The 26,302-nt window shown below is 49.3% G+C and overlaps 2 protein-coding genes across 2 annotated transcripts; both read right to left on the reverse strand.

The window, feature by feature from the left end:
* Window positions 1-5,846: 5,846 nt before the first annotated feature.
* Window positions 5,847-10,470, reverse strand: LOC121095720 (E3 ubiquitin-protein ligase RBBP6-like). Its single transcript, XM_040610895.1, has 5 exons — window positions 10,393-10,470; window positions 9,218-9,312; window positions 9,007-9,103; window positions 7,100-7,239; window positions 5,847-6,219 (listed from the first exon to the last, which is right to left on the reverse strand). The coding sequence occupies exons 1-5, from the start codon at window positions 10,468-10,470 to the stop codon at window positions 6,003-6,005; spliced, it is 627 nt and encodes a 208-aa protein (XP_040466829.1). The 3' UTR covers window positions 5,847-6,002.
* A 6,370-nt stretch (window positions 10,471-16,840) lies between these two features.
* Window positions 16,841-19,350, reverse strand: LOC121095721 (E3 ubiquitin-protein ligase RBBP6-like). The gene is given in 3 exon segments (XM_040610896.1): window positions 16,841-16,944; window positions 19,184-19,286; window positions 19,288-19,350. Coding segments are annotated over 3 exon segments (270 nt in total).
* Between the last annotated feature and the right edge of the window lie 6,952 nt (window positions 19,351-26,302).

A 26,302-nucleotide genomic window follows, 5' to 3' on the forward strand; every position in this document is an offset into this window, starting at 1 on the left:
CCTGCGCCTGTCCTGCCGTAGCTGGAGAGAGCACAAGGGTATGGGGTGTCACACAGCCTCCCCAGCTGGCCGGAGCAGTCCCGCCTGCCAGCACCCGCCGCTGCCCAGAGCCCTCCCTCCCGCTGGGTGCGGGGAGAGGGGTGTGGAGAAGAGCCCTTGGGGCTCTCTTCTGGAGGACAGGGAACAAGGATGCAGCTCCAGGCTGTGGGCTGCGGGCTGCAGCAGGGCAGGTGAGGCACAGCTGCAGAGCGCAGAGGGCAGACCCGTGGGGCAGCGCTCCTCCAGGGGTTGTCCTCACCAAGCACTCTGCAATCCTCCATGCCTGATGGCTCTGCAGCAGGTGTTTGAGCTTTTTCCACTTGAGGAGCTCTGCTGCAGCGAGGAGGGCTTCCCTGGAGGCCTGCAGAACAGCAGAAACTGGGAGGTGGCACCACGGCCTGGGGAAGGAGACCTGGCATCTCCCTGCCTTTTCCTTTCTTCCTGGGGTCATCCTGCCCTTAGGAAGCTGGGAGGTACCCTGGCCCAAACATCTCAGGTTTTCATCCCTACATCACTGCTTAGCTTTGGAATCTGTGCCTTGGCCACGCTGTGGATTTGGTCGCTCATGTGAAAGATGAGAGGGAACAAGCCCACTTCCACTTTTGTCTTCACCTGCCTCTTGTTTTTCCTCACCACAGTCTTCATTAGGTCTCTGAAGAGGCTGATGGAGAGCTCTCTCAGCTCGCCGAAGCCCTGGCAGAGAGAAGCAGAGTAGGACTCGCGTCCTTGTAGGTAGCTGTCCCCGACCAGCGCCTGCCTGCCCACGAGGCTTGGGCTCCCCCATCAGCCTTACCGCAGCAAAGAGGGGCAGGAGCTTCTCCAACAGCTGGACAGCGATGGGGCTGGCCTTTGTTGTCTTCAGGTGACCCACGACGTTTCGTGCGACCGCCAGGGACTTCATCTTGATATATCCACAGTGCACATCACACCAGTGTCTCCGCTCGTGTGACTACGTCCTCAAACTGCTGTTTTTTCTCACCACTGGCCAGTACTCTCCCCATTGATGACACAGCCAATGAACACACCAACCACTTTCACAGTGAGCCTGTCAGCAGCACCTTATCGTTCCTGGCGATCACCTTCACCTCCACCAAAGGCCCTCATGGGCAGCAGAGACACCACTGTCAGCAACCTCTTTTCTTGTCAGGGCTGTGCTTCCCAGTCGTGTTTCTCTCTGCTGTTGAGGACAGCAGCGTTTGCTCACGTCCTTGGCATCCAGTTTCAGCTTTAAGATTCCAGGTGCCGTCCCCTCGGCCTCGTCTGCTGCTGCTGATCATTTCCCAGTAAGGGACAGACCTTACGCACTGCAGGTGCTGCAAACTGTGCCTTGCACAAAGGCACAAAATCTGTCTACAGCGCTGTCTGGGGTGCCCTCTACCCTGCCTGGTGAGGCTGCATCTGGAGTGCTCTATCCAGTTCTGGAATTCCTAGTTCAAGAGAGATGGGGAACTACTGGAGCAGGTCCAGTGTATGGATCCAAACATGAGGGGACCTGGAGCATCTCTCTTAGGAGTAAAGGCTGGGAGCTGGACCTGTTTACCCCGGTTTTCACCCTGCCCTGGTAGCCATGTGAAAGACATCATAAAAGTTTTGCTACCTGCTTTCTGTGTTGAGAAATTTAAGCGCTCCCTTTTGCATTCGTACAGAGCCCAAATGCTCCGTGGAAACCTCCAGCCATAGCTCCCCCAGAGAAGGTGTCAAGAAGGATTTCTCTTGCTGGATCTCACCTTGCCCTGGTGCCTATGTGCAGGACACCACAAAAGTTTGGCTACCTGCTTTCTGTGTTCAAAAATTTAAGAGCTCATTTTCGCACTCGTACAGAGCCCAAATGCTCCACTGAAATATCCAGCCACAGCTCCGCCACATAAGGTGCCACGGAAGAATTCTCTTGCTGTTTCTTACCCTGCCCTCCTAGCCATCGAAAGGCACACAACAAAGTTCTGCTACCAGCTCTCTGTACTGAGAAGACTGGCCACTCACCTTTGCACTCATGCAGAACCCCAAAACACGTTGGCAAAGTGCAGCACGGCTCCCCTGGAGAAGGTGCCAGGCAGGAATTCTCTTGCTGCTTCTCACCCTGCCCTGGCAGCCATGTGAGGCGCAGCACAAAAGTTCTGCTCCCTGCTTTCTGTGGTAAGAAATTTGACCCAACACTTCTGCGCTCATGCAGAGCCAAAAAAGTACGTCTTGGGCAAGTGCAGCACTGCTCCCCTGGAGAAGGTATTTAGTGGCTTTATTACTTTTGCTACAGAAAGGAGGCGATACAGCTGGTCCGGGGAAAGGAGAAAGCCGACAGCTTAAAACAGGCAGGGGAAGGCAGGGCGGTTAGGACTGCCTTTATGGAGTTCGGCGCTGTTTGCGTAGGCACATACACCTTTTGGCGCGTCAGTGAGTGTAGGGAGTAGGGTTATGGCACTGGCTGCATGTGCACAAACTCGTGCTCTCCGTTATCTATGGGTTGCTTTTATGGCGTGTAGAAACTAGGTTGCAAAATTGAGCCTTGGAGTCCAGAACAAGGCAGCACTGTATTTGCGGGAATCCAAGTAGTGTCTTCTCTCCCCAGAGCCACACCTCACTTGTCCCCCTCCAAACCTTGCAGCCGGTCACTTGGTTCACATGTTATCAGAGAATACCAAACAGGTGCAAGAACATGCTGGTACCTACTCCCTGTGAGAGCTTGTTCAGCACTGCTGTCTTTCTCAGCTGCTGGTCAGCCAAGACGACTGCCTCTGTGTGTGACAGCTGGCATTCCAGCGGTGACCTCTGCACGCTGCACCAGCTCCAGCTGTGCCGTCTTACTGGCAGCTGGCTGTAGCCCGTCCAGCTGTGTCAACAGCAAAGTGCTGCTACACAAAAAAGTCAAACGCCATGAAGCAGTCAGCCGCGAGTGGAGCTGACAGCAAGCGCCAGCCCTGCCAGGCAGCCATGGATGGGAGGAAGCCCAGACAGAACCACCCGTGAATGCCCGGAAAAGCAAGCGAGGCTCTTGGCAGCGCCGCAGCCCGGGCAGGTCTCTCCTAGGGAACCTGTGTCCCCCCCAAAGCCTGCCGGGGGGAGAGGCTGCGAGTGGGGGTTAAAACCGCCACAGCCCCCCCCCAGCAGGGCCACAGGCCACCCTGCAGCACAGCTGGTGGGGCTGCCCTGCAGCAGGGAAGGGCTGCGGGTTTCCCTGGAGAAGTGACCCCAAAACGTGAGGCACATCCCAGCTGGGGCTGCTTCTCCCGCAGGCAGCTGCCCTTGGGCAGGCAGCTGTGCCAGGGCTGCCTCCCCCAGCCCGGAGAGCCTCCCCCAGCCCTCAGCAGCACAGGGGTGTGGGGGCAGGAGAGGAGAGGAGGGTCTCCCTGAAACCCCCATCTCAGCTGCTTGCCTTGCCCTGGCCTTCAGGACAGCAGGCACTGGCCCCTTTGGGGATCTGCTGGCAAGAGTCCCAGGGCACTCCCCCTTCCCCTTCTGGGGATGCATCCCATCCCCGCAGCGATGAGCAAAGCAGCAGAGAAGAAGCCAGCAGTGGCCCCTCTCCCCCAGTTCCGACACACACATTCCTCCCTCCCTCCCAGTTCCTGAGCCACATGCCAGCCTCTTCCCCAGTTCCCAGGGCCATACCCCTCTCACTCCCCGACTTGTGCAGCGATGAGCAACCAGACACAGAAGAAACCAGGTGTGGCCCCTCTCAGCATCCCCAGTGTTTTTATTTCAGGGGGGCCCTGGGGGGCCCGGCCGCCTCACTCGGTAGCGGGGCAAGGGGAGGCGGCGCGCATGGTCCCCTGAGCCCGGCTCATCCTCCAACAACCTGCGCAGCCACTGCAGACCTTCGCTGATGTCCGGCAAGCGGCAGAGGGGGCTGCGGTCTCTGTCCTGCGGGCTGGACATGCTGCGGACGCGCTGGCGGGGCACGGGGGGCCTGCGCTCCCCAGCGTTGTCAGAGAGCCTCCGGCGCCGGGGACCTCCGGGGCCCCGCTGCTGCCACCGCTGACACCGCCCCTGCCACCGCCACAGCTCTACCTGAGGATGGAGCCGGCCGTGATGATGGCGGGCTGCCCCATTGTGGCCCACCTGTCCCTGCAGGCGGCGGATGGCCACGATGCGCCCCCGGCAGATGGGGCAGGTGGCAGCGACGGTGGTGTCAGCCCAGTGCTGGATGCAAGCGTGGCAGAACGCATGCCAGCACGGATCCACAGCAGCGGGGCCCTCAAGGGGACCCAAGCAGATGGGGCAGGTGTCCTCCCGCCGGGAGATCCTGGCGGCTCCCAGTGCTGCTGGCTCATGCCTGGACGCCTCCATCGCTGGTGCTGGAAGTTGGTGCCCTGTCAGCTGCTGGCGGCACTTGCTATCTCACCTGCCACTGGCAGGGCTGGATGGGTGCCGCCGGCAGGACTCGAAGGCTCGGGTGCTGCTGGTGGGACTTGAAGGCTCGGGTTCCACGGGCAGGACTCTGGCTCCTCAGCTGCTGGCAGCTCTCAACGTCTGGCGTGCTGCGGCAGGACTCGATGGCTTGGGTGCTGCCCACAGGACTCCACGTCTCGCGCGACGCTGGCAGTACGTGACGCTGGCAGTGTTGCTGCGCAGCCCAAGTGAAGTCAAGGGGTGACTGTGACCCTCTGGTGACATCACAGTGGTCTCAGGGGTGCACCTGCAGGCGCACCCAGGCGCTCGCCCAGCCTCAGAGACAGACCCTGTGATGCAAAGCCCCTCCGGCAGCGTTGCTTCACACCTCCGTGTCTGCTCAGGCCCCTTTCAGGCGGTCCCTGCTGCCGCTGGTAGTTGTGCCAGCATCACACGCTGGTGCAGCGGTTGGGGCTGGCAGAGCCCTCCGGGGGCCACCTGGTGCCAGCCCCTGTTGAAGGAGGGCCACCCTGAGCCGCATGGATGCTGGGCACCACTGGAAAGAGCCAGGCTCCAGCTTCTTCGCACCCTGCCTTCAGATAGTGACCTACATGGAGAAGGTGCCCTGGGCCTTCTCTTCTGCAGGCTGAAGAGTCCCATCTCTCTCAGCCCCTTCTCACCGGAGAGATGTGTTGTCCAGATGGTTGGCATCAGAAAGTTTGTGAGAAAGAAATATCACGGCCCAGGCCTCCCCTAGAGCCCCACACCCACCACAGAAAGCCTTTGGAGACAATTGATGGGAGAGACACGTCCAGAACTCTCTCCCACCTCTGCCGTGGGCCAGAGGCAGTGCTAGACCTTTGCCTCCCTCACTGGTGAGGGACTCCAGGACACATTTCACAAAGGTCAAAGGCTGCATCATGACTCCCATGCTAGAAAAAAAGAGCTGCCGAGATCAATCCCACTGTGGGCAGTTTCTCTTCTGTCTGTTGGCTCACAGTTCTCACCCAAACTCTCGTGTTGCTCTGCACTGAAGCTAGGCAAGGTCTGGTCCTGACTTTCAGGACGGCCCCAAGTCCTCTCAAGTCAGCTGGACGGCACCATCAGAACTGGGTCCTGTGACACGTCTCCCGGTCCCACAGCAAGATGTAGGTGCTCCCTCCGAACATTTGAGCCGAGTTTCATTAGGCAGGAGCTGCAGTTTTCAGGGTATGTCCCTGCCACGCAAATCCATTCCTGACCCTGCTGCTTCTTGCAGCGTTATTCAGGTGGCGGAGAAGGGTCCGGGAGCTTGGATTGCAACCCAATGCCTGCTAACGAGCAGGCACCACAAAGCCCCTCTCTAACCACTGCCAGAGCAGAGGGATGCACAGACCACTCTGCAATCACACCCAAGGACACAGCCAGAAAAAGAAAAGCTTTTTATTTCCTTTTTTTTGGATTGGGTTTTTTTTTGTAAATATACAATCACAGAAGCCTCTGCGTAACATTCTCAACAGGACAGGCAGCTCCGCGGCCCTGGGGGCGAGCACAGGCTGCCAGTTCCTGGCTCTGCCGAGCTGTGCTCCGGAGCTGCCCCTGCTCTCGGTGCACGATGCCCCGCTCCTCGCCCTCCGCAGGGAAATCTGGCCCTCCTGGTGTCAGGGTGTTGCCTTTTTGTAGGTGACGTGGAGGTGCTGAGCCATGGGCTGCATACCATTACAGAAACAGCAGGGAATAACTGCTGCATCCGTCATCGCATCTTTACAAATGGGACGTAACAACTCCTCTGGAATGGGATCATCTGAGGAGGAGGAGAAGGAAGGCTCCTCTGGTAAAAAGGGTGGCTTTTCCTTCTTCCCTCTAGCATAAGCTTCCCTGGAGGAGAGGGGGTGAGGGGAGGAAAAAGAAAAAATTGAAAGATGGCTAAAGGAAAACTTTTACAAGCTTTGGATTTTATCAAACGAGGGTAATAGATGGAAGCCTTCTCACTCCACATTGGCTTTCTACAATGTAGGCATTTAGGCTAAATGACTTTTCTAGAGCCACAATATCAAAAGAAGGAGGGAGGAACAGTTTTCTTTCTGCAGAACTCTCCTATCCATTGGATCAACTCCAAAATTAGCTCAGACTGGAAAAATGATTGCTTGACAGCTAGAGAGCAGGGGAAAGGAACCCCACCTCTCCTTTGCCAGAGGGTAAATGTAAATTGCTGGATCAGGGTAAAGTTCGTCCCCAAGTAATTTCATTTTGTAAATTAAAGAAGTCTGTGCTACAGCTTCTACAACAGGAGATCCACGATAGAAAAAGAGAAGTGCTACCGAGTGCATTTTCCAACAGCCACTCTTGAGAGCACACAGTAGGCATTTCTTAGCTTATAGCTACAGGAAAACTTCACTAAAAGTTGGAGGGGGAGGAAATCTCAGTCCAACGGCTATTTATTAAATTTTGCAAGAAGCCTTTGAAACATAAACCAGAAGCAAAACGAGTTTTCAAAGAGAATGATGCCAACTGTAAATGCTACTGAAATGCCTTGCCTAAATACAGTTTTTTAGCATATCCCAAGGTCAGCCACCTTCCAGGGGCATGAACATTAAGACCACCCTATTTTAATATTGGAAAGTATTGCAGGTCTTAATGTTAAGATACGATGATAATGTTTCCTCCCTCGTAATGGCAGAGGCTGGCCACCTCGGCTACATTTTTACATGGTTTATCTCATTCACTTTTTGGTCAGTCCAGTGAATTCCACACTTACACATTAATAGTTGGTATTGCATTTTTCCTAGCCTTTGTCAGCATGGCACCCTTTGTATTGGGATCTTTCACCTCCATCATGAAACTTGTTGGAATTCCTGTGCTTCTTTTAATCCTGGGAAGAGACTCAACATTTTTGCCCTGTTAAGAATGGAAATGCAGACATCTCTCATCTTAAGACCCACACTTAATATGACATTGCAGTGATTATTTTAAGCACTGAAAGCCTTTAATCCTCCCCTTTTACCTAGCATAAGGGTTGCTCGACTGAAATATCTACTTTCTTCAATGAATATAGCCAGGATGTGCCAGAGGTTTGAGAAGTGTTTTGGACTCAGTCATTCTTTGGCTTAACTTCAGGACCCTTCAGGGTGAAATAGCCCTTTGCTCACCATCTGTTCGGAGCAGAGACACAAACCCGCTGCCCCTCCAAAACGCTTTGCAGAGTGAGAGCTTCTTTCAGGGCTCTGAATCAGTCCCTGTGGCTTATTGATGCACGGACTCTGAGAGCAGATTGAAGATTCAAAGACAATCAAAGACACCTCAAAGACACTTTACTAAAATCAAACAAGCCTTTTTGCCTTTACAGCGGGCTGACGTATCAGCCTGTGATTGTGCTCAGTAATTTTCCACTGTAGCTCTTTTTTCTATTGCAGACACAGCAACTTAGCAACTGCCTTTACCTACAAGGCCACAAGCTCTGCAGACAACTCCATATCTTGAAGTTTCTCTTCTTGCTCCCATGACTTCCTCCCAACAAGCAAAACTGTGTCTCTCTCCCAAGGTCAGTTTTTGCTCACTGATGCTGTCGAGCTAGCTCGAGAAATATCCACAAGTCCCTGGGGAAACTTATATTCACCATCTATGTTCAAGGTTAATCATAGATTAATAGCAGTATTGTCTAGGTTAAAGTAGTAAGATTAGTTGTTAGCAGCAGTGAAAACACAGGTGCAGCAATAACAATATAACCACGTCCGTTGTACAATTCTTTCCATGATTGATTTAGCCTTCAACTGAGTTAATCGGTAGTTAAAAATAAATGTGTATGTTAAACAGTAAGCAATAATCAAATAAGCCTGTCAGATGATTATGATTAGATATAAATGACTTTTATGATTTTGAGTCAAGAAGAGAACAGCGTGACCTACACGGTCAACAATTGGATTGAATGATGAGGATCAGCTGACGGATGAGAATTCAAAGTACTTTCCGGCTGACCAAGAAGAACAGAAGAATCGGAAAGATGATGAAACTTTAAGTGGACTCTTATGACTGGACTTTGGGGATTATGTAATTGCTTTAAGAAATCTATCTAAGATGCAAAATGAAAAATTGCAAGTTGCCACTCACTGAGGTGATGCCCAACTCTGTACTGTGATTAAAAGCAAACCTAGAGAAACCCATTCGGCTTGTGGAAATTCTTTAATAATCCATCTATGAAAGCTGAATTAGTCCCTCTTGCATATACATTCAGTGACTGATGTTAAATGGCATGAATACTCAGCCAGAGGCTTCCGGTAGTTAAAACTCACAGATATTCAATAGATGGGGTCAACAGAAACATCTTGTTTTTATAGGAAATACTAAAAACTTTGAATGGTCATTGAACAGAGTTAGAAGCAGAAAAATTTCCAGTCCTACTGAAACAGACAAAAATAGGTGTGAAAGTTCACTGAGAAAGATCTATGGACATCTTTAATGACTGTGAGCTAGAGAAAAGAAAATCTCACATTCAGAATTCCAGGCTTCCCTTGAATATGGAAGGGCTTTGCAACTTTGCCATGTAACCTCTGTATTTCACCCCAAGAGAAACAATTCTTACTAGGAGCGTTCATGTCTTTGTCACATAAATGCCAAGGTAAAAACCCTAAAAGGTTCAGTAACACCAGAAGCGCCCCACAACCTTACCCACTTTGTTGGGCAGTTCTTTCTATCGTGGCCAGGTTTTCCACAACGCAAGCAAATGTTCGATGGTGGAGGTGGATCCCAGGGGTCTTTCATGTAACTAGGAGTTTTTTGAAAAAGAAAAAAAAAAAAAAGAAAAACGTATGCATGTATCTTTCTTCTTAAAACAAACATCTCTACAATGTTCCCATGACCTTCAAAGAACATACCTGACACTTCCTTGACTGGGTTGTATTCACAGCAAGACTGTACCATCATAGCCTGTACCTTATCCTCTTTGGTAGCATTGGCTTCAGCCAGGTTGTCAGTCTGTTTAACAGGTACTGATTATTTGACATTCACGTTAGGCTACAAATAGGCTCTCTTTGTACCTTACATAAAGACTTGTTTAACCAATCCAATTTTCTTCCAAGCGGACTGAAGCTATGTGTAGAAAAAAGTACACCGCTAGCATTTTGAAGCTGGTCTTTAAGCTCCAGACTGGTTGAAGAGGCGAGCCACAGTACATTTAACTGAGATGCATGCAAGTAGCATTATTTATGTTTTGCAGCATTAAAAGGACACACAACTTCAGAGTCCTGGCAGTTGGATTTGCTTGCTGAAATTCAGCTTCAGACCCAGAAGCACTAAAAGGAATCAAGCTTTTGATAATCCCTTAGCAAGGGATTTAAGAATTTTCTGTTGGTACTGGATTTTCTGTTGGTTTTTGTCTGCCCACAAGCTCTGCTTCTGGCCAGGAAAAGGAGTCCTTAACAGCAGCTATTGCCAAGTGCAGTGGAACTGCAGGTCCAACACGTACTCAGAAGCTGCTCTTTGTTGATCTTAAATGATTCCAAAACCATCCTCAGCACTCCTTTTCAAAACAATCGCCCTTTGACACCCAAAAGGAAACCTTTGGGATCAACGTGTCCCCGGGGAGGGCTCGACACAAAACCTCTGCGCAGACCTGCTGCCCTGTGATGCCTGCCAGCAGAGCTGGTGACGCGAGTGCTCCTTCCCTGTCTCTGCTGAGGATACTAAGGTTAGCAAAGCCCTCCTGTTTGTCTTGTTGACAGGCGTGCTCAGCCTGAAACGCGGTGAGGGAGCACTAACAGGCGGCCCTGCCAGCCGGCCTGAAGGGCAGGGGGGATGTGAAAAGCAGCTTGGGGCCGCCTGAGAACTAGCACAGGCATCGAGGGAGGGAACGCGCGGGAGCAGGGTGTTCTCTCGCTTTCACTCGCTGGGAATGTGCAATCCATTCCTTCCCTCGGAATCTCTCACCTCTAAGTGAGAGACAGTCAACGTTTTAACTAATGTTTTACAAAATGCCTCTTTGTAAATACCTACACATACATACACATACACGTTCTGTTAAAGTAGCAAAGAGTATGTTTCCCAGAAAAGAAGTACCTGAATTTTGAGAAATTTTGAAGACTTTTTGATGGCCATCTGAACTGTGGACCGCATCATCTGATTTGTGGACCCCATTTTAAACTCTATTTAAGGAAAAGGAGGTATGGGAATGATACCACTATGGAAATAGACAGTTAGGTGCAGGAGCGGGCTGGAAACTAGGACCATGCGTGGCAATCAGCTGAGGGGAATGTGCTTGAGCTTGTCTGGACAACAATTAACACGATGAGGCGTGTTTACAGAGCACAGGGGAGTGGGAGACGGATGGCGCCAAGGATGGCGCCAAGGAAAGATAACACCTTGCTGTTAATTGCTGGTAGTTAACCACCAATCAGGGATTGCCTAGTATGCAAGGCTTAGCTTCAAGAACCAATCTGTTTAAAACGCGCAGCTTCTGAAAGTGTATAAAACCTCGTGCTTCTGTACAATAAATTGACATTTGCTTGCATCAAGCTGCGTCCCGTCTCTTCATTCGCCGCAAATTGGTGACCCCGACGTGATGCGTTTAAGGATCTAACGTGAAGGGCTCTCGAATCGCCTATCTGAGCGACATGCAGCGAATCCCACAGAACTTTGAATGATCTGCTGAAAGGAAGCAGGAGCCGGCAGAAATCCCTCCGGAGTTGAGAGGTGAGCTGTGGGAAATCCGTAACGGGGAATCGGGCTTCGTCCCCAGAAAGAGACGTATATGGACTCATGAAGGGTCTTCTAGGCAGATCCGGGAGTCCGTGCCTCAGTCTCCTCAAATGGTGACCCCTAGGGTGGTGTTCCGAAGCCTTGGAAGAATAAGGATGGAAAAAAGACAGCTCGTGGAAGAGGGCTGCGTTCCGGAGGAGACGGCTTGGCTGAACGATCGTCTGGCTGTCTGGACCAGGCGGACAACCTAAACCCCGAGGGTAACACCTGTATTCATCGAGACAGGTGAGCAGCCAAGAAACTTTAGAGACTTTGAAAGAATGAAAGTGTGTACATACAGCAGCCAATTGTATGATGCTGCCGCGGAGGGGAGCTCAGTGTCGGGAATGCATTTAGCATCTTGGTGGCAAATTCTGACTACTCTTTGCCAAGTGTGGACTAATTCTACTAACGGTGCTAAACCAGAGGAAGCTGTAAATTCCACCGACAGCGCGACTCTTCTCAAGACACAGTCAGCGATGACGATTCCGTCCACACCTCCTCTGCCCCCAAAGCTTCTGTCACTGATTGCAGCGACCCTCACAACACAGGACCAAGCACGGGAACAGGACAACTCAGACAATGATTTTATTGACACTGATAAACCTTTTGATCCAGGTCCTATAGATCTGGAAAAGGAGCTAGACCTTTCCCCCACCCCCTTGTCTCTCTGGATGCATTGATTGTATTTTTGGGGAGGGTGAAAGGGAGTCTGCGGGATTGGTGGCAGGAATGCAAGTGGGAAACACTTAAGTGATGGGTTTTGGGAGTCGCTATGGCATGTTCAGTATTTTGTCAGACAAATCAACCTGCAGAGTGGCAGCCTGCGCAATACGAGGCTGTTAAAGAGTTAAGCAAAGCAGTGCGGGAAGGGAGGATTCATAATACATTTGCTATGTCCCTTCTTGAAGTGATGGCAGAGCCTTATACACTCACACTGCGTGATTGGAAGTCATTGCTTTGTATGGTACTAACTGATACAGTATATGATGTGGTTATTTGATTTTTGTGAGCTATGTGTAGTGGCCTTGATTGAAAACCTTAATCGGGGAATTGCTGTTAACTATGAGCAGTTGGCTGGAGAAAATTAACTGTGCCGATTCTGTGACTCAGGCAAGGTATCCCAGGGACAACTGTTTGCAAATGAATGAGATGGCTATTAAGGCAGTCCGGATGCGGGAGTCTTGCCACAGTCTTGCAGGGTCCTAGAGAGTCACTAACTTTAATACTAACTTGATTGATTGGCTTCAGAATATTTTGTAGCAAGTCGAACATCAGGAAGCTCAAGGGTTGCTTTTAAAACAACTAGCTGTGATAATGCCAATGAAAATTGTAAACGGGCAACTTTCACAATCGCAACCCCAACATGCGTCAAATGATTGTAATGCAGAACTCACAGCAGACTGTAATTCTCAGGCTGAGTTCTGGAATGCAGCATAATACATTTTTGCTTCTCTAATCTCTTCTGTAAGAATAGTACACACTTTTAACTTGCTTAGTAAATTAGGCTGCTAGCTTGCTAAACAAAGTAATACTACAAATACTGTTCTTTTTTTTCCTGGCTTATTAACAGATGTTGATTCTGTCCATCATATGTTGCTACAGAACCGAGTTGCTATTGATTTTTATTATTAGCACAGGGACACAAGTGTGAAGGCTTTGATAGGATGTGTTACGTGAATCTGAGTGACCACTGTGAATTAATTTACAAAAGTATACAAAACTCAAAAACCTTAAAACAAAGATCTGCAGCAGAGCCAGGGGCAGGATGCCTTTGGTCTCTTCTCACGGCTGGGAAACTTTGGGCCATGACTCAAAAGTATTACAGGATTTATTATAATTATCTTTAACCACCTTATTGATGTTTGCCTTATGTCTCCCATGCCTTTTTTTTCCTGTATTCAGTGTTCAGTTGATTGTAACATAAAGCTACACACACGCTTTGCCTCGTTGCAATTAAGCAAAAAAGGGGAGGATAGAGAATGTCTGAAGAGAGAGATAGGAGAGGAAACTGGAGAATTATTTGACCTAACAAGAGATGAGAGAACAGCTGGGTATTGTGAAGGAGAATAGGAAAGATAAACATGGCTATCTAGTGTTTAATAGGTGTCTGCATGCTTGTAGAGATTTATAGCTACGTAACTACATGAATGATTTCTGCCCTGAGCCTGGTGGCGCATACAGCTGCGGTTTGTGTCCGGGCTCAGAGATGTAAATAGGGGCTTCTCTGTTATGGTAAAAGTGTTTCTCTTTGCATAAAAAAGAGGGAATGAAGGGAATGACCCCAGAGGTATGTTCAGAGAAGACATGCTATGTTTCGAACTTTTTGACTGAACCAGTTCTTGTTTGGTGTGCCCTTCCACCTGCGTATAATGTTAATCCAAAAGAAGATGATACTGTTTACACTTTGAATGTCGATAATTGTCTTTCTGTAGATGCTAATGTAGTAGGAGGCTATGATGGGAACGTGTCGCAGCGGTTCTTCTCTTACCCGGAGTAACAGCAGGGAAAGCATTAAAGAGTTAAATCACCTTGTTTGGTAGGCAGTTAAGAATGTGGGTCAAAATTGCCACTGCTTTTTGTTGTTGGTTCAAGGACATGGCTGTGAGGATTTTGATGGCATGTGCTGCGTGGATTTTAGGCGCCCCATTGCAGCAACATGTTAACAAAATCTGAGAAAATGTCAGCCTTTTTGGCATCCATTAACTCAATTGGCAGTATTTTTGTTTGCTATTACCTTGGTTGCTGTCATGATTGCAAGGGCCCTGCAGAACATGGCAAACCTGGTACTAGCTGTTCAAAAACAAAAAGGGGAAATTGTAAAATTGTACGGAACAGAGACAGTGGGTTATTTTGACACTGATAATATGTCTCAGTTGGTTTTTTATTTGTTCTATTACTTATACCTTGTTTTTACTCGTTCGGTTTCAAAGGTTCTTTTTGTGCAGCAGGAAGGGGGAGATGCAGGAGCGGGCTGGAAACTAGGACCATGCGTGGCGGTCAGTTTGCTGAGGGGAATGTGCTCGAGCTTGTCTGGACAACAATTAACATGATGAGGCACGTTTGCAGAGCACAGGGGAGTGGGAGACGGATGGCGCCAAGGATGGCGCCGAGGAAAGGTAACACCTTGTTGTTAATTGCTGGCAGTTAACCACCAATCGGGGATTGCCTAGTATGCAGTGCCTAGCTTCAAGAACCAATCTGTTTAAAACACGCAGCTTCTGAAAGTGTATAAACCCTCGTGCTTCTGTACAATAAATTGACATTTGCTTGCATCAAGCTGCGTCCCGTCTCTTCATTCGCCGCAGTTAGGCATTTCACAGGAGTCAGAAAATGGTGCGTCAGCCACAGCTGGTGACTACCAGCTCCAATATTTTGAAGATTAGGAAACTATTTCAAAAACTTGTTGACAAGTCTTCCCTAGAATTGGAATGCTCTTTCTAAGAAATCATTTGCGCAGTGCATTGCAAGAGTTGAAAAGCCCCTCATTCTTCTTCCTTGCAAAAAAAAAGAAAAAAACTGTTTACAGTTCTCTTCCTCTTCATTGTACTCCTCATTGTCATCTTCACCACTGTAGATGACAGTGGTGAAGATGTTAATCAGTGCAGAGCGTGTTGGTCTTAAAATATTCTCTTGAATTCTGCGTGATTATTTATGATGGGCTGGATGCAGAATCCCTTCCTGGAGACCCCGTTGCAATGGGGCATCTACAGCAAAGAACATTCTATTTATTTTGTTAGGAGGGAACTAGAACGTGAAATCCAGGTTCAGACCAGCAGGCACAGTTTTTAAATCATTTTCAGGCTGAAGGAACACTTAAATGGACAGATTATGCCTTTTAGGAAAACTTGTCTGTGGTGGCTGGCTTCTTCCAGCTACAGAAAATCTGAAAAAAGATGGACATGACCTCCTCTGAACGGACAGGGGAGGCACTGCTGATTAAACCCTTTAGATAGCATACAAAGCATGACTAACCCCTGATTTCTCATTTTTATAAAAAAAAGGAGTAATCTAAGGAGTTCTATAAAAAAGAAAGAAATGTTGTGGTTTATCTGTTTTTAAGCTTTTTGTGAGCTTTCCCAATCTTAATGGCTGTCCATTGCACGTTTAGTTAGAGCTCACAAAACAGAAGCCACTCTGTGCAGCTGTGCCCTCAGCCCTCTGCACTACTGGCTTCTGCAGAAGCAGCAAAGGTACAAAGAAAAAAACCAAAACTCCATTGGTGAGGGGTGTGTGTATTTACTTGACACAATGTTATTATTGTCCAAGGAGTTGCATTTTAAAGACTGATCTTCAGTTTTTGAAAATCACAGGTGGTCTTTACAGTGCAGCACATTGAAAATGTCACAGAGGTACCTTGGTGCCAAGAACACAGCTCATCAGAGTGGTGGGCTTCTCCTCTGCCTCATTTAACCTGCTACCTCACAGACCTTGGGCTGGCCAAGTTCCGTGGTTCCCAGTGATGATCCCAGATTGACTTAAGTCATCCAACCAGAAATGGAGGATATATTGACAAGACAGCACTAAGCATCCCGATCTAAATTAACCCCCCAAACAAGGCCATGCTTAGCAGCACAGTGCTGTGGCATCCAGAAACTCTTGGTAGTGCTGGGAAGCACTAATATGCCCAAAGCTTACAGGAGAGCCACATAAATTCAGGGGGGTTTGCTTGCAGATGCTTCATGGGTACTAGGATGCTGCTGTACTGTTTGTTTGAGACACGCTGAAACTCGCCGGTATACTTTATTAATTGAGAACTAACATTAGAAAGACACGGCAAAACCACAAGTCAGTAATATCTACTCATGGTGGAGGAGAGGTCTGTCTTGAAGAAGGCTGGAAAACATGACCATTCAAACCATGCTGATGCAGCTGATACAGAACTGGACTGTACGAATACATCGATGACAGCAACAATGCTGTAGTCAGGCTTACATTTGAGTATCTGCAATTGTAATCAGATTCTCTGTCCTCCATAAATCTGAGGAATACAGCAGTAATACCTGGAGCACAGAGAGCAGCTTAGGGTGAAATCAGACTTAGAAAGGTAACTACCAACATTTGGGAATGTGCTCAACTGCTTTCTGAGCTTCAGGTTTGGAAAAGATCAACTGTTCCTTCACCGTCCTGGCACAAAAGGCAATACGCTTTAGGACGTTGCTCTTTTTCTCTTGCCCGACACAGGCATTGTCTTTAGGAAACTAATAGGAAGCACTTAAGAATGAAACTCCTTGTTTGCACGGTTTGCCAGCTGGCCACTCAGTCTTTCCTCTGGAGACAGCATGCAGCCCCGCCACCCCCACCCCCTCTGGGGTGTAAGAATACCCTGCCCCCCCGCCCCCAAACAAAGGAAGCAGTCAAACACTGAGACTCGGACTGCTGGCAGATGGGAACCAATTACCAGTTCACACTGCAATGTGTCTCTCCGTTTACTCTAAAAGCAATACAAGCAAAAGCATACAATAAGGAATCTCTCTGCTTAGAGGAAACAGGATGGAGAACTTGACTCTCGGAAAAAACAACCCCAAGAACAAACTCAATTCAAACATCAGAACAGCTACCACTGTTGGACTTTGAATGCCACGTCCCAGCGGGCTGAAAAATCTAAGTCTGCTTTGGGACAGATACCTTCAAATCTGCCCTGTCACAACACAATTTAACAGCAGCTTTAACAAGAAAGATACAACCGGAATGCCTCCGTAAACCAACAGCCACAAAGAAGGTGAACACACTGAAACCCCTCCCACAGGACACAACGCGGTATGGCTACTTACCCAAGGTCTGTCTTGCCGGTAGCTTTAACTCCTCTAACAGGGACTCTCCTAACAGTTACCGATGAGTGCCTTGGAATCAGGGCATTGTCATCTGTGTATTCTGGAAACAGCATCAATACAGAGAAAGCATCAGTCAGTTCGTAAGAGTGATATTAATATGTCATGACATAGCACTTCAGGGAACCCCTTTGCAGATAGAAAAGCAACGTTTTACACACAGCGTCATGCTTTTATCATCTCCACACACTCACAGCACCTTTCCAGAAATCTTCAGGTCTGATAGTCAAACACAAGCAGCAAAATCTTTTCCATTTGTTTTGAATCGTTTCAATGCCAACAGCAAAACGGTCTCTAAAGTCACTAAAGCAGTGTCTGCTAAAGCATGAGGCTCTTTCCTGATCTAACTTCCATTGCTTTTGCTCCTGTTAGCTTACAAAACCCTAGAACATGTCTCTATAATAGCGAGCACGGAAGAGGACACCCCCACCCCGCCTCCCACCTTTTAAAACACATCCCAACCATCCATTTTGCCTTCCCACCATCTTCAAAAAGAGTCCATCTCTTTTTTTTTTTTTCCCCAGGATGTGCAAAATCCTGTTTACTTTTAGCTTCTATTAGCATTGCTTCTATTACGAGATTTCCGTGATCACGCAGCTCGGAAAAATCTGAACAAGTTGGCCATCTTCACTCAGGGTTCACTGAAGGGTCTTTCCAAGATCATGCCAACATTTAGCCAGGACTCCTGCACCAAGTTATAAAACCCACGACCATATCTCCACAGGGAAGATCTCCAAGAACCCCCTTTAGGCAGGACATCCAGGCCTAGTTCTTTCCTTCATCTTCTGAAGGTGACTTTAAGCACGTAGATGCTGTTCAATAAAAACGGAAATTCACGGTTATGTATAAAACCCCCAAAATCTGGCATACATGTGTCTGACACTGAATTGTATTCCTTAGCTTTGCTCTGACAACCGCTGGGGGATTTTTGCATTTTCACAGGGAAAACACCCTTACAGAAGTTCCAGTAAGCATCTGTGTCACAACCTGTACGTCTGCCTCTACCTGCATGTCTGTCTCTACCGCTGTATATGACACGTGATCCCGTAACACCCCCAAGACCCCTAACACCGTGCTGTTAAGTCTGCTCACAGATACTCTCCTGAACATACTTTACCCATCTGTAGGTAAACAGCGTGTTTAGGCCCAACCACTGGAAAGGCTGGGGCCAAAGTTACAGTTACCGCAGCAGGCATGTCATTCTGTTTCAGTTTTAATACATCAAAGAGGGAGAGGAAAAAAATCCTATGAGTACACATTGTAAAGACAAGACTGTTGTGGGAATGTCACAGAACCACAGGAAAAAGGAAAAAAAAACCCAACCGATAAAATTTGAATGTTTAAGGAATGGAGACGGTTTCCAAGTCTTTTTATTTCTGACAAGTCATATTCCAAAGTCTTTAATCACATGCAAGCTTTGCCAGACGGTAGGTTACCAAGCTGAAACAGCACACTAAGTAATACAAAACCATTACCGTCTCTGAGAATCAAGCACCATTTCTGAGATTCAAAAGAACTTAGGGCTTCTCGAAGAACAGTTTTAGGTATATTCACCATAACTGATCTGCCATAAAACTTCACTACTGCCCTGACACCGTCTAACACGCAGTACCACGACAAAAATGCACCGTTTGAAAGAAATGAAGAAATGATGCTCAATAGCATCTGAATGAAAATGTCTTTGGTGCAGGCAAAGAAGCTGTATTGGCAAGAAATGCCAAGTATACTTTAGACAGAACGCTCGTCTACAAGATGGCTTTCCGAGGGTCTGCATAGATTCTCACTCACAGATACACTCTTGATCCCAAACGTTGCTACTGAGCAGTTTCTGCAGCAGCCAAGCACCACTTTTCCAATGCGGTGGAGTAAAAGTAGCTGAAGACAAATTTCAGTCACCAAACCCACCTATTTTCCCCTTTAAATTAGCCACCCACTCCTTTTCTATCACGTTCAGCCTTCTCTGCCGGCTTTCAAAGAAATCTGGCAGGTTTGTGATGACAAGGCATTGTCCCACATTCCCTTCTCGTTTTACCTAGAAGGGTCCCAGAAACCAAACCCCTTCCACGCGCGGGTGTCGCACACGGACCCCGTACGCTGCTGTGCCTGGCTGCGCACACAGCCCTGACGGCAGCTGCCAGCGCACAACCACGGAAGAGCAGCTCTGAGGGCCCCAGCACAAGTCACCGCTGCCGGCCTGCGGCCCAACCGCCCTCACTGGCCGCCCTGCGCCGCCGCCAGCCGGGCCGGTCCCCCGGTCCCCGCGCCCGCCGCCCCCACGCCACCTTCCATGGTCTGGGCGTTGGTGACCTGCAGGTCGCAGCGGGTCGCCTTCAGCCTCTCGCGGCCCATGATCTGGCGCCTGAGGTCGCGCAGGGAGATGTGGGGGGCCGTGAAAGGTGACCACATCAGAGCTCAGCCTGGAGGAGAACTTGTAGTGGACACACGACATGGGCCGGGGCCAGGCGGTGCCCGCTCCGCGATGGCACCTCACGCAGCAGCTGGCCTCGCGGCCCCCCACAGCAGGTCAGGGCCCCACCGAGGGGCTGGGGCCAGCAGCGCGGGCTGAGCCCGCCGGCTCCTCCTCGCAGCCCCGGTGGGAGGACGATGGCGACAGGCCCTGGCTCGGCCTCCGCTCCCTCCTCGCACCAGCGACTGCCAGGCCAAGCTGCTCGCTATGGCAACCCGGGCGGCTCCGCATTGTGACAGAGGGGCTCAGGGGGCCACTCAGCACCCCGGGGGGAGGGGCCTTCATCAGCCCCGCCCTGGGCCGCCGGTGTCCCCTGCTGTCCCCCAGCCTGTCCACCGCCCCCGTGCCCCTGTCACCCCCCAGGGCTGCGGTGTCCCTCCTGTCACCCCCCTGGGGCCTTCACCACCCAGCGTCACCTGTCAGCCCCTGCGCCTCTGGTGGCTCTCCCAACGGCCCTGGGCACATCACCCGCCCCTGTGCCCTGTCACTCCCAAGGCTGTCACGGCCTGCTGTCCCCTCCTGTCACCCCCAGCCGACTGACCCCTTCCCGTCACCCCCAGGCTGTCCCCAACAGTTGTCCCCTCCTGTCACCCCCTAGGCTGTCCCCTGCCTGCTTTTCCCCTCCTGTCTCCCCCCCACGCTGTACCTGCCTGCTGTCCCCTCCTGTCACCCCCAGGCTGTCCCCAGCCACTGACCCTTCCCACCACCCCCAGGTGTCCCCAACAGTTGTCCCCCCTCCTGTCACCACCCAGGCTGTCCCCCACCAGCTGTCTCTCCTGTCACCCCACAGGGCCTGTTACTACCACCTGTCCCCCATCCTGTCACCCCAGACTGTCCCCAGCACCAGCTGTCCCCTCCTGTCCCAAGGCAGCCTGGGAAAATGCTGGGGCTCTGCCGGGTGGCACTTGGCTGCCCCGCACCGCACACGGGACAGCGCGGGAGGGGACATCTCAGGGTGTCGCAGTGTTGTCCTTGTTGTACTCCCTCCATGGTATTAATGATGGTTCCTTTTGTAACTGGCTTTTATTCACTGTCTGACGGGGCTTCCTCTGGTAGAACCAGGTGCCAGGAGGAAAAAAGGCGCAGGTCAGTCGTAACGGGCGAGGTGCACACTGTCATCTTTTGTAATGCTTCATAAAATAAGCTTTTATTTAAATTCTGTATCTGCAGTATTTTTTCCGAAAAATGTTCAGTTAAGGGAAGACGAGAGAAAAGGGTGAGTCCACTAGCATCGAGCGGGGAGAGCCATGTGACCTTGACCTCGCGCGGGGATAACCACGTGACCTTGACCTAGATGACAGCCCCCGACTCTTCTCTCTGCCTCTTCTTGGATACGGTGGTGATCGTGGGTAGGAATGAGAGGGTCACGGCTAGATGATCGAGAGCGCAGCGAGGGTGGGAAGGACCTGATCTTGACTTGCAGTAGGTATGTGCACTTCTAGAGCGAGAGGAAGTGGCACAGGGAGACCTGGACCTTAAAAAACAAAACGCAACACAAAGGAAATGAATGAAGTTAATTCAAAACAATCACTCACACCATTTTCTTTTTTCTCCCAAATTTGTTTGGGTTGGGTTTTTTTTCCTCTCCATACGCTTATGTCAAAGCTTCTTTCAGCTGCTGATATACCGCTGCTGCAAACCGAAGAGCACGGCGGCATGTAAAGGTTTCTGCTTACGAGCCAGAACAGCTGCTGCTGTGGGTAGTGTAAAAACACGCAGGAAGGGTAAAGTCTGTTCCCACTCACTTCTATCGCATGGACTACCCTAGCTATGGATGGATTTCAGGGGTGTCTGCTGGTCTCTGCTGGTACATGGACATGCAGATGTCTCACTACCCAGCATCCACCTGCAGCGCAAACCACTCTTGTGCTTTGTAAGATGCAAAAAAAGTGAGTCTAATGGCCACGGCGCAGTATCAACTGCCAGGAAAGCAGGGTTTAGCCCTGGAGGCAGTAAAGCTCCATTTGAAAATGCCAGCTTAGTCTATTTAACTTCACTACGTATTCGGCAATTTGTACAGGATGCAAAATGCCCCACTTCTAGCCAGTGGTAGCCAAATCCTGCACATACCTCTAGCTCCAACACAGGCCAGTGACTGCATTTCAAGAAAAATCCTAGCTAGAAGCTTCTAAACTCAGTCTCCAGTAAGCTGACGGAATGCCACTACTCTGGAAAGATACTGACAAGCATTACTACAGAGAGCTCTTCAGATTCCTGCCCAAGGGCTTTTTGAGGACAGAAGACATCAGCTATCTTTAGATTTTTCTTCACAAGTTAGTCCACGTATGTTCATTCCTCCTCCAACTTAAGATTTCCTAACGCAAGTCTGATCTTTTAATTTGTAAGAAAAATTTAAGGATGTCAGCAGAATCTGAGCAAAAGGCACCAGTTTGCAGTCCAGGTTGCAATCCGTCTGTGCGAGATTAGATGACAGAGGCAACAAAGGCAATTCCTCTCACGTACCTCTCCAAAGTGCTTTGAGGTAACAGTTACAGCCAGAGCACGGAGGCGCAGGAATCCCACACCTGTCCAGTTTCTAGCCTCCTCAGGCTGTCAGGAGCGGCGAAGGATGTCACTACAGAGAAGCTTGGGCAAAGAGACACCCGTTCCTTCTCAACTGCTGCCCAGTTATAACTATCAGCTCGCCTGTAATCCCTGCCATCTTTGAGCTAGGGACCTACATGTGGAGCTCCCATCACTGCTCGTCCCTTGAACCATCCAACCCACCTCAGGATAGAGAGGTGGACTGGAACTCCTCCTGATTCTTCTACACAATCTGCCTTCTCCGTCAGGGACATGCAACGCAATTCCCTGGAAAATGAATGCCTGCGCTCCTCCTGAAACTCCTCACGTGCCACCAATTCCATAGAAGAAGTGTTTGTGAACACTTCGGGGTCTGGGCTTTTTCTTTTCCCTGTTAAAATCAGTTTGACCATTATTACAATTATAGCATGGGTATTTATTCCAAACAGACACCAAAATACAAAACACGGCCAAGATGAGAAAATGTCTACTGCATGTAATGCCAAACATGAACATCCTAGTCAAGCAAAACGAGTTTAGAATTCCCACCAGGATTTAGGGAAAGTTCTACAATTCCATTTGTCTTGCTTGAGTTTTGCACATTTAACCAACTGCAATGAAAAGGTCTGGTGGGATAAAAACACGATGCCATTTTTGCTTCTGCCAGATGCACTTTAGTGTAACTGCAGTCCAAGGTGCTAACGAGAAATTACCAAAGCGCAAACCCGTGCAACTTCCTGGAGCACAAACACTTACTCCTTTTGAAGTCTCCGTGTTCCCGTAAAAACTCCTCCCTAGACAAGGGAGGCCAACGGCATCCTGGCTTCTGCCTGAAAGACGGTGGCCAGCAGGACCAGGGAAGGGATTGTCCCTCTGCACTCAGCCCTGGTGAGGCTGCACCATCCAACACTGGGTTCGGTTTTTGGGCCCCTCACTACAAGAAAGACACCGAGGTGCTGCAGCGTGTCCAGAGAAGAGCAACAAAGCTGCTGAAGGCTCTTGGAGCACAAGTCCCTGTGAGGAGCAGCTGAGGGAACTGGGGTTGGTTAACCTGGGGAAAAGGAGGCTGAGGGGGAGACCTCACTGCTCCCTGCAACTACCTGAGAGGCAGCTGTAGTGAGGTGGGGGGGCGGTCTCTTTTTTTTCCCAGGTAACAATTGATAGGAGGAAAGGAAGTGGCCTCAAGTTGCGCCACAGGGAGCTTGAGATGGGATATTTGGGAAAATTCCTTCACAAAAGGTTTGTCAAGCGTTGGAACAGGCTGCCAAGGAAGCGGTTGGGTCACCAATCCCTGGGTGTATTAAAAGAAATGTAGAGGTGGCGCTTAGGGACCTGCTGTAACGGCGGACTGTGTAGGTTTAGGTTAACTGCTGGACCCTAAACGATCTTAAAGGTCTATTTCAACATAAAACCTAAATGGACCCCTGTGATCCTATAAAGAAAGTGCTGGTGTCGCTGGAGGGTATTTTGAATGAGTCGCTGGCCGCTGCTGTTGGCTGATGACATGTTTGCAGGAGCTGGGGGATATTTCTGGAGCGGGGGCGGGGGTATACCCAAGCAGATGGAGGGCCTGACCAGGTGGAAACTGAGGAGGTAGTGGTGGTGGTGGTACCGCCAGCGGGAAAGGAAGCGCCTGGGGTGGGGAGGATGCAAGGGAGGTGGACGGCACAGGCACAAAGGCTGCTGTTGATGATGGCAGTGTCGGGGCCTGGGTCCCTCTGGGTACGTGTGCTACGTGGATGTCCCTCACATTTGAACTTCCAGAGAAACCCAAACCCGCGCTGTCATGTCACACTCTGCCCTGATTTTAAAGAGGAATGTGAATGAAGTGGGGAGCACACGGTGGCCGAGCCCTTCTTGTTCTCAACCTGAGCATGTTATCTGGCAGCTTCCTGTCCATTTGAGCCTACCCTCATTTCTGGATCCTCCACTTGCCTTCCAACATCCTCACCCCAAGCAGTTGCCTCAGGCTTCTCCCCCTCCATTCAGCTTTCGTGACTGCGGGCAGAGGCTGCCCATGCTTAAAGGAGACTCCCCATCTCCCAGGTGCCAGGTGGCCCCACGGCTCCTCTGCCCACCTCCCTCCATAACCACTTCCTACTTCACACTCCGAGCTCTCAAAGTCATGCACAGATATTAACCAAGCTTCTCTCAAACTTCCTTCTCAATCTTCCCCATAAAAACTTCCTAGGTTGTTGCCTCGTGATGATCTGTTTTGGCCTGGTCTTGCCCCTGAACTGTTCTTTCCTTGCTTACTGAACCTGAGAATTTTAGAGTCTCTGGGACGGATGCTGTGTTTTCTTTTGATTTATCTTTAAGATTTTATAAACAACACGACGCACACTTATAATCTATCCATAACAAATACATACCAAAAGGAAGAACTAACTGGTATGGCAATAACAGCAAACCAAGATTCCTCTCTCTCCAACGGAGAGAAAGCAGCTTGGCTATTTGAGATGACTAGACTAAAGAAATTCAAAATGGTCACAAAAAAAACCAGCACTGACTCTTCCAACAATTTGCTCCATCACTAAGTCATTAAAAATCAATGTTGGAGGCTGACTTCAATTGGGAAATCAATTTCTTCAGCCCTATCCAGCCAGTCATTCGAAAGGGTGGCTTGCACCTCATCCTGTCATTATGTTTAATTTTGATATATACTTACGGTTTCCTCCAAAAGCGTTTGTTTTTCAGAGTCTACTTTTGGGTCACATACTGGAGTTTGATTTGTAATCGTTTTACTGCAAGCACAGATCCCCTTTGTTAGAGCCAAACTCAAGCTGAGCCACTTAAAAATGAATTGCCACTTGTATTCTCCACAGCTATCTGTGCATAGGCATTTCATTATAAATCAGCTACTAGTAGCCGTAACTGTAGGTGTTACAGCCTGGTTTAACGGTGTACAAGTCGTCATAGACTGAATTTCTGTGAAATACCTTACAGTCCACCAGGCTGGTCTGCCACCTGCTGAGCGAAACTCGCACTGGCTCTCATCGGATGACCTTTTGGACGTGGGGAGAGGAAAAGACAATAGAATCCCATTTCAGTTTCATTCTGAAGATAAATTTTTTTAGAAGAAATTCTGAAGTTATGGTCACTCACCAGGTGTGGGTAATTTTTTGCTCTTGGGGGCACCAGAAGACAATCGGTACTGCCGGTCTGTCTTGCTACAGGGACACGGAAAGCCCTTTGTGAATAAATGCAAACAGTTGGAAAATAGCTCTCTAATAAATACTGTATTTCAAAAGCATACGTTGAAATAAAACTTAACAGACCGCTGACTGACAGAGGAGGAAGATTTAGAAAGTTTGGTGGGCAGTCACCTGAGGCAGCAGGTGTCACAGTCACAAGTGGTCGTGCAGGCGGTGACGGCGGCTGTCGCTGCTGCTGCTGAGTCTCCTTATGGGCGCCCTGTTGTTGTAGCCGGTTCCACTGTGGAAGTTGTTCACAGCCTAGAGCAGAAGAACATTGACAAAAGATCAAAGTGTCAGATTATGATGACAATAGATGAAGAAAAGCCTCCACAGGGTAAAATGACTTGTATAATCCTGTACATGCTATCAAGCCTAGAGTAAAGCAGCACACAGTGATAGGAACACATCACAGGAAACACTGCTATTAAGGACTGGTAGCTCAGGGTATCTGTAGTTAAAGGACTTCGGTGTGAACAGCGAATCTGAGAGGCAGGCAAGCATGTTTTAGACAAAAGTTTGACCTGAGTTTGCCTGATTATCTCTAAAGAGTTGTCAGCTTCTGTAACAACAGACAATGCATTTGAAAAGTACATGCAGCCTTATTCAGTTTATCCTTCTTTAAGATGTCAACAATTTCTTCCCTTTCAGCTTTTTACAAACAGACTTTTCCTTACAAAAACAGTTGTGAGAAAAGTCACCACGTTTACCTGGCGCAGGAAGTTGTTGGCAACTAAAGCGTCAGGAGAAACACTGTCTGATGACACGCCGGGCAAGTATGTTCCTCCGACTCCAGTAAAGCTGTTCTAATTACTGTGTGTAATTAGAAGCGTCAAAATAGTTTCAGCCAAGGTAGGGAAATCTTTGGGGTTCTCATCAATTATAAGAACACACAGACGATTAATGGGTGGATACGGTCTTGAATGGAAGCTGCGAAGCTATAAATGGTCAGTAGTGTAAAAAATGCCCAGTACGCAGCAAATCGCTCTACAGTTTGACATTCCCCGCTGTAACAGCTGAGACATAGAGCGGGCTGTGTCCTGATGTTTGGACTAGTCTTTTTTCACTACCGAGTACAGCAAGAAGCCACAACATCAAGGCTAATGAACAAGCACATCTCAAAAGCCGTGAGTCGGTTCGAGTTTGAAGGTTTAACAACTCCTGTGGCAAAGAATGTAGGTTAAATGCCCGACTGCCTGTTTGTGGCGGACCAGAGT

This window comes from Falco naumanni, chromosome 11, assembly GCF_017639655.2.
Source record: "Falco naumanni isolate bFalNau1 chromosome 11, bFalNau1.pat, whole genome shotgun sequence".
In the NCBI taxonomy this organism is placed as follows: Eukaryota; Metazoa; Chordata; class Aves; order Falconiformes; family Falconidae; genus Falco; species Falco naumanni.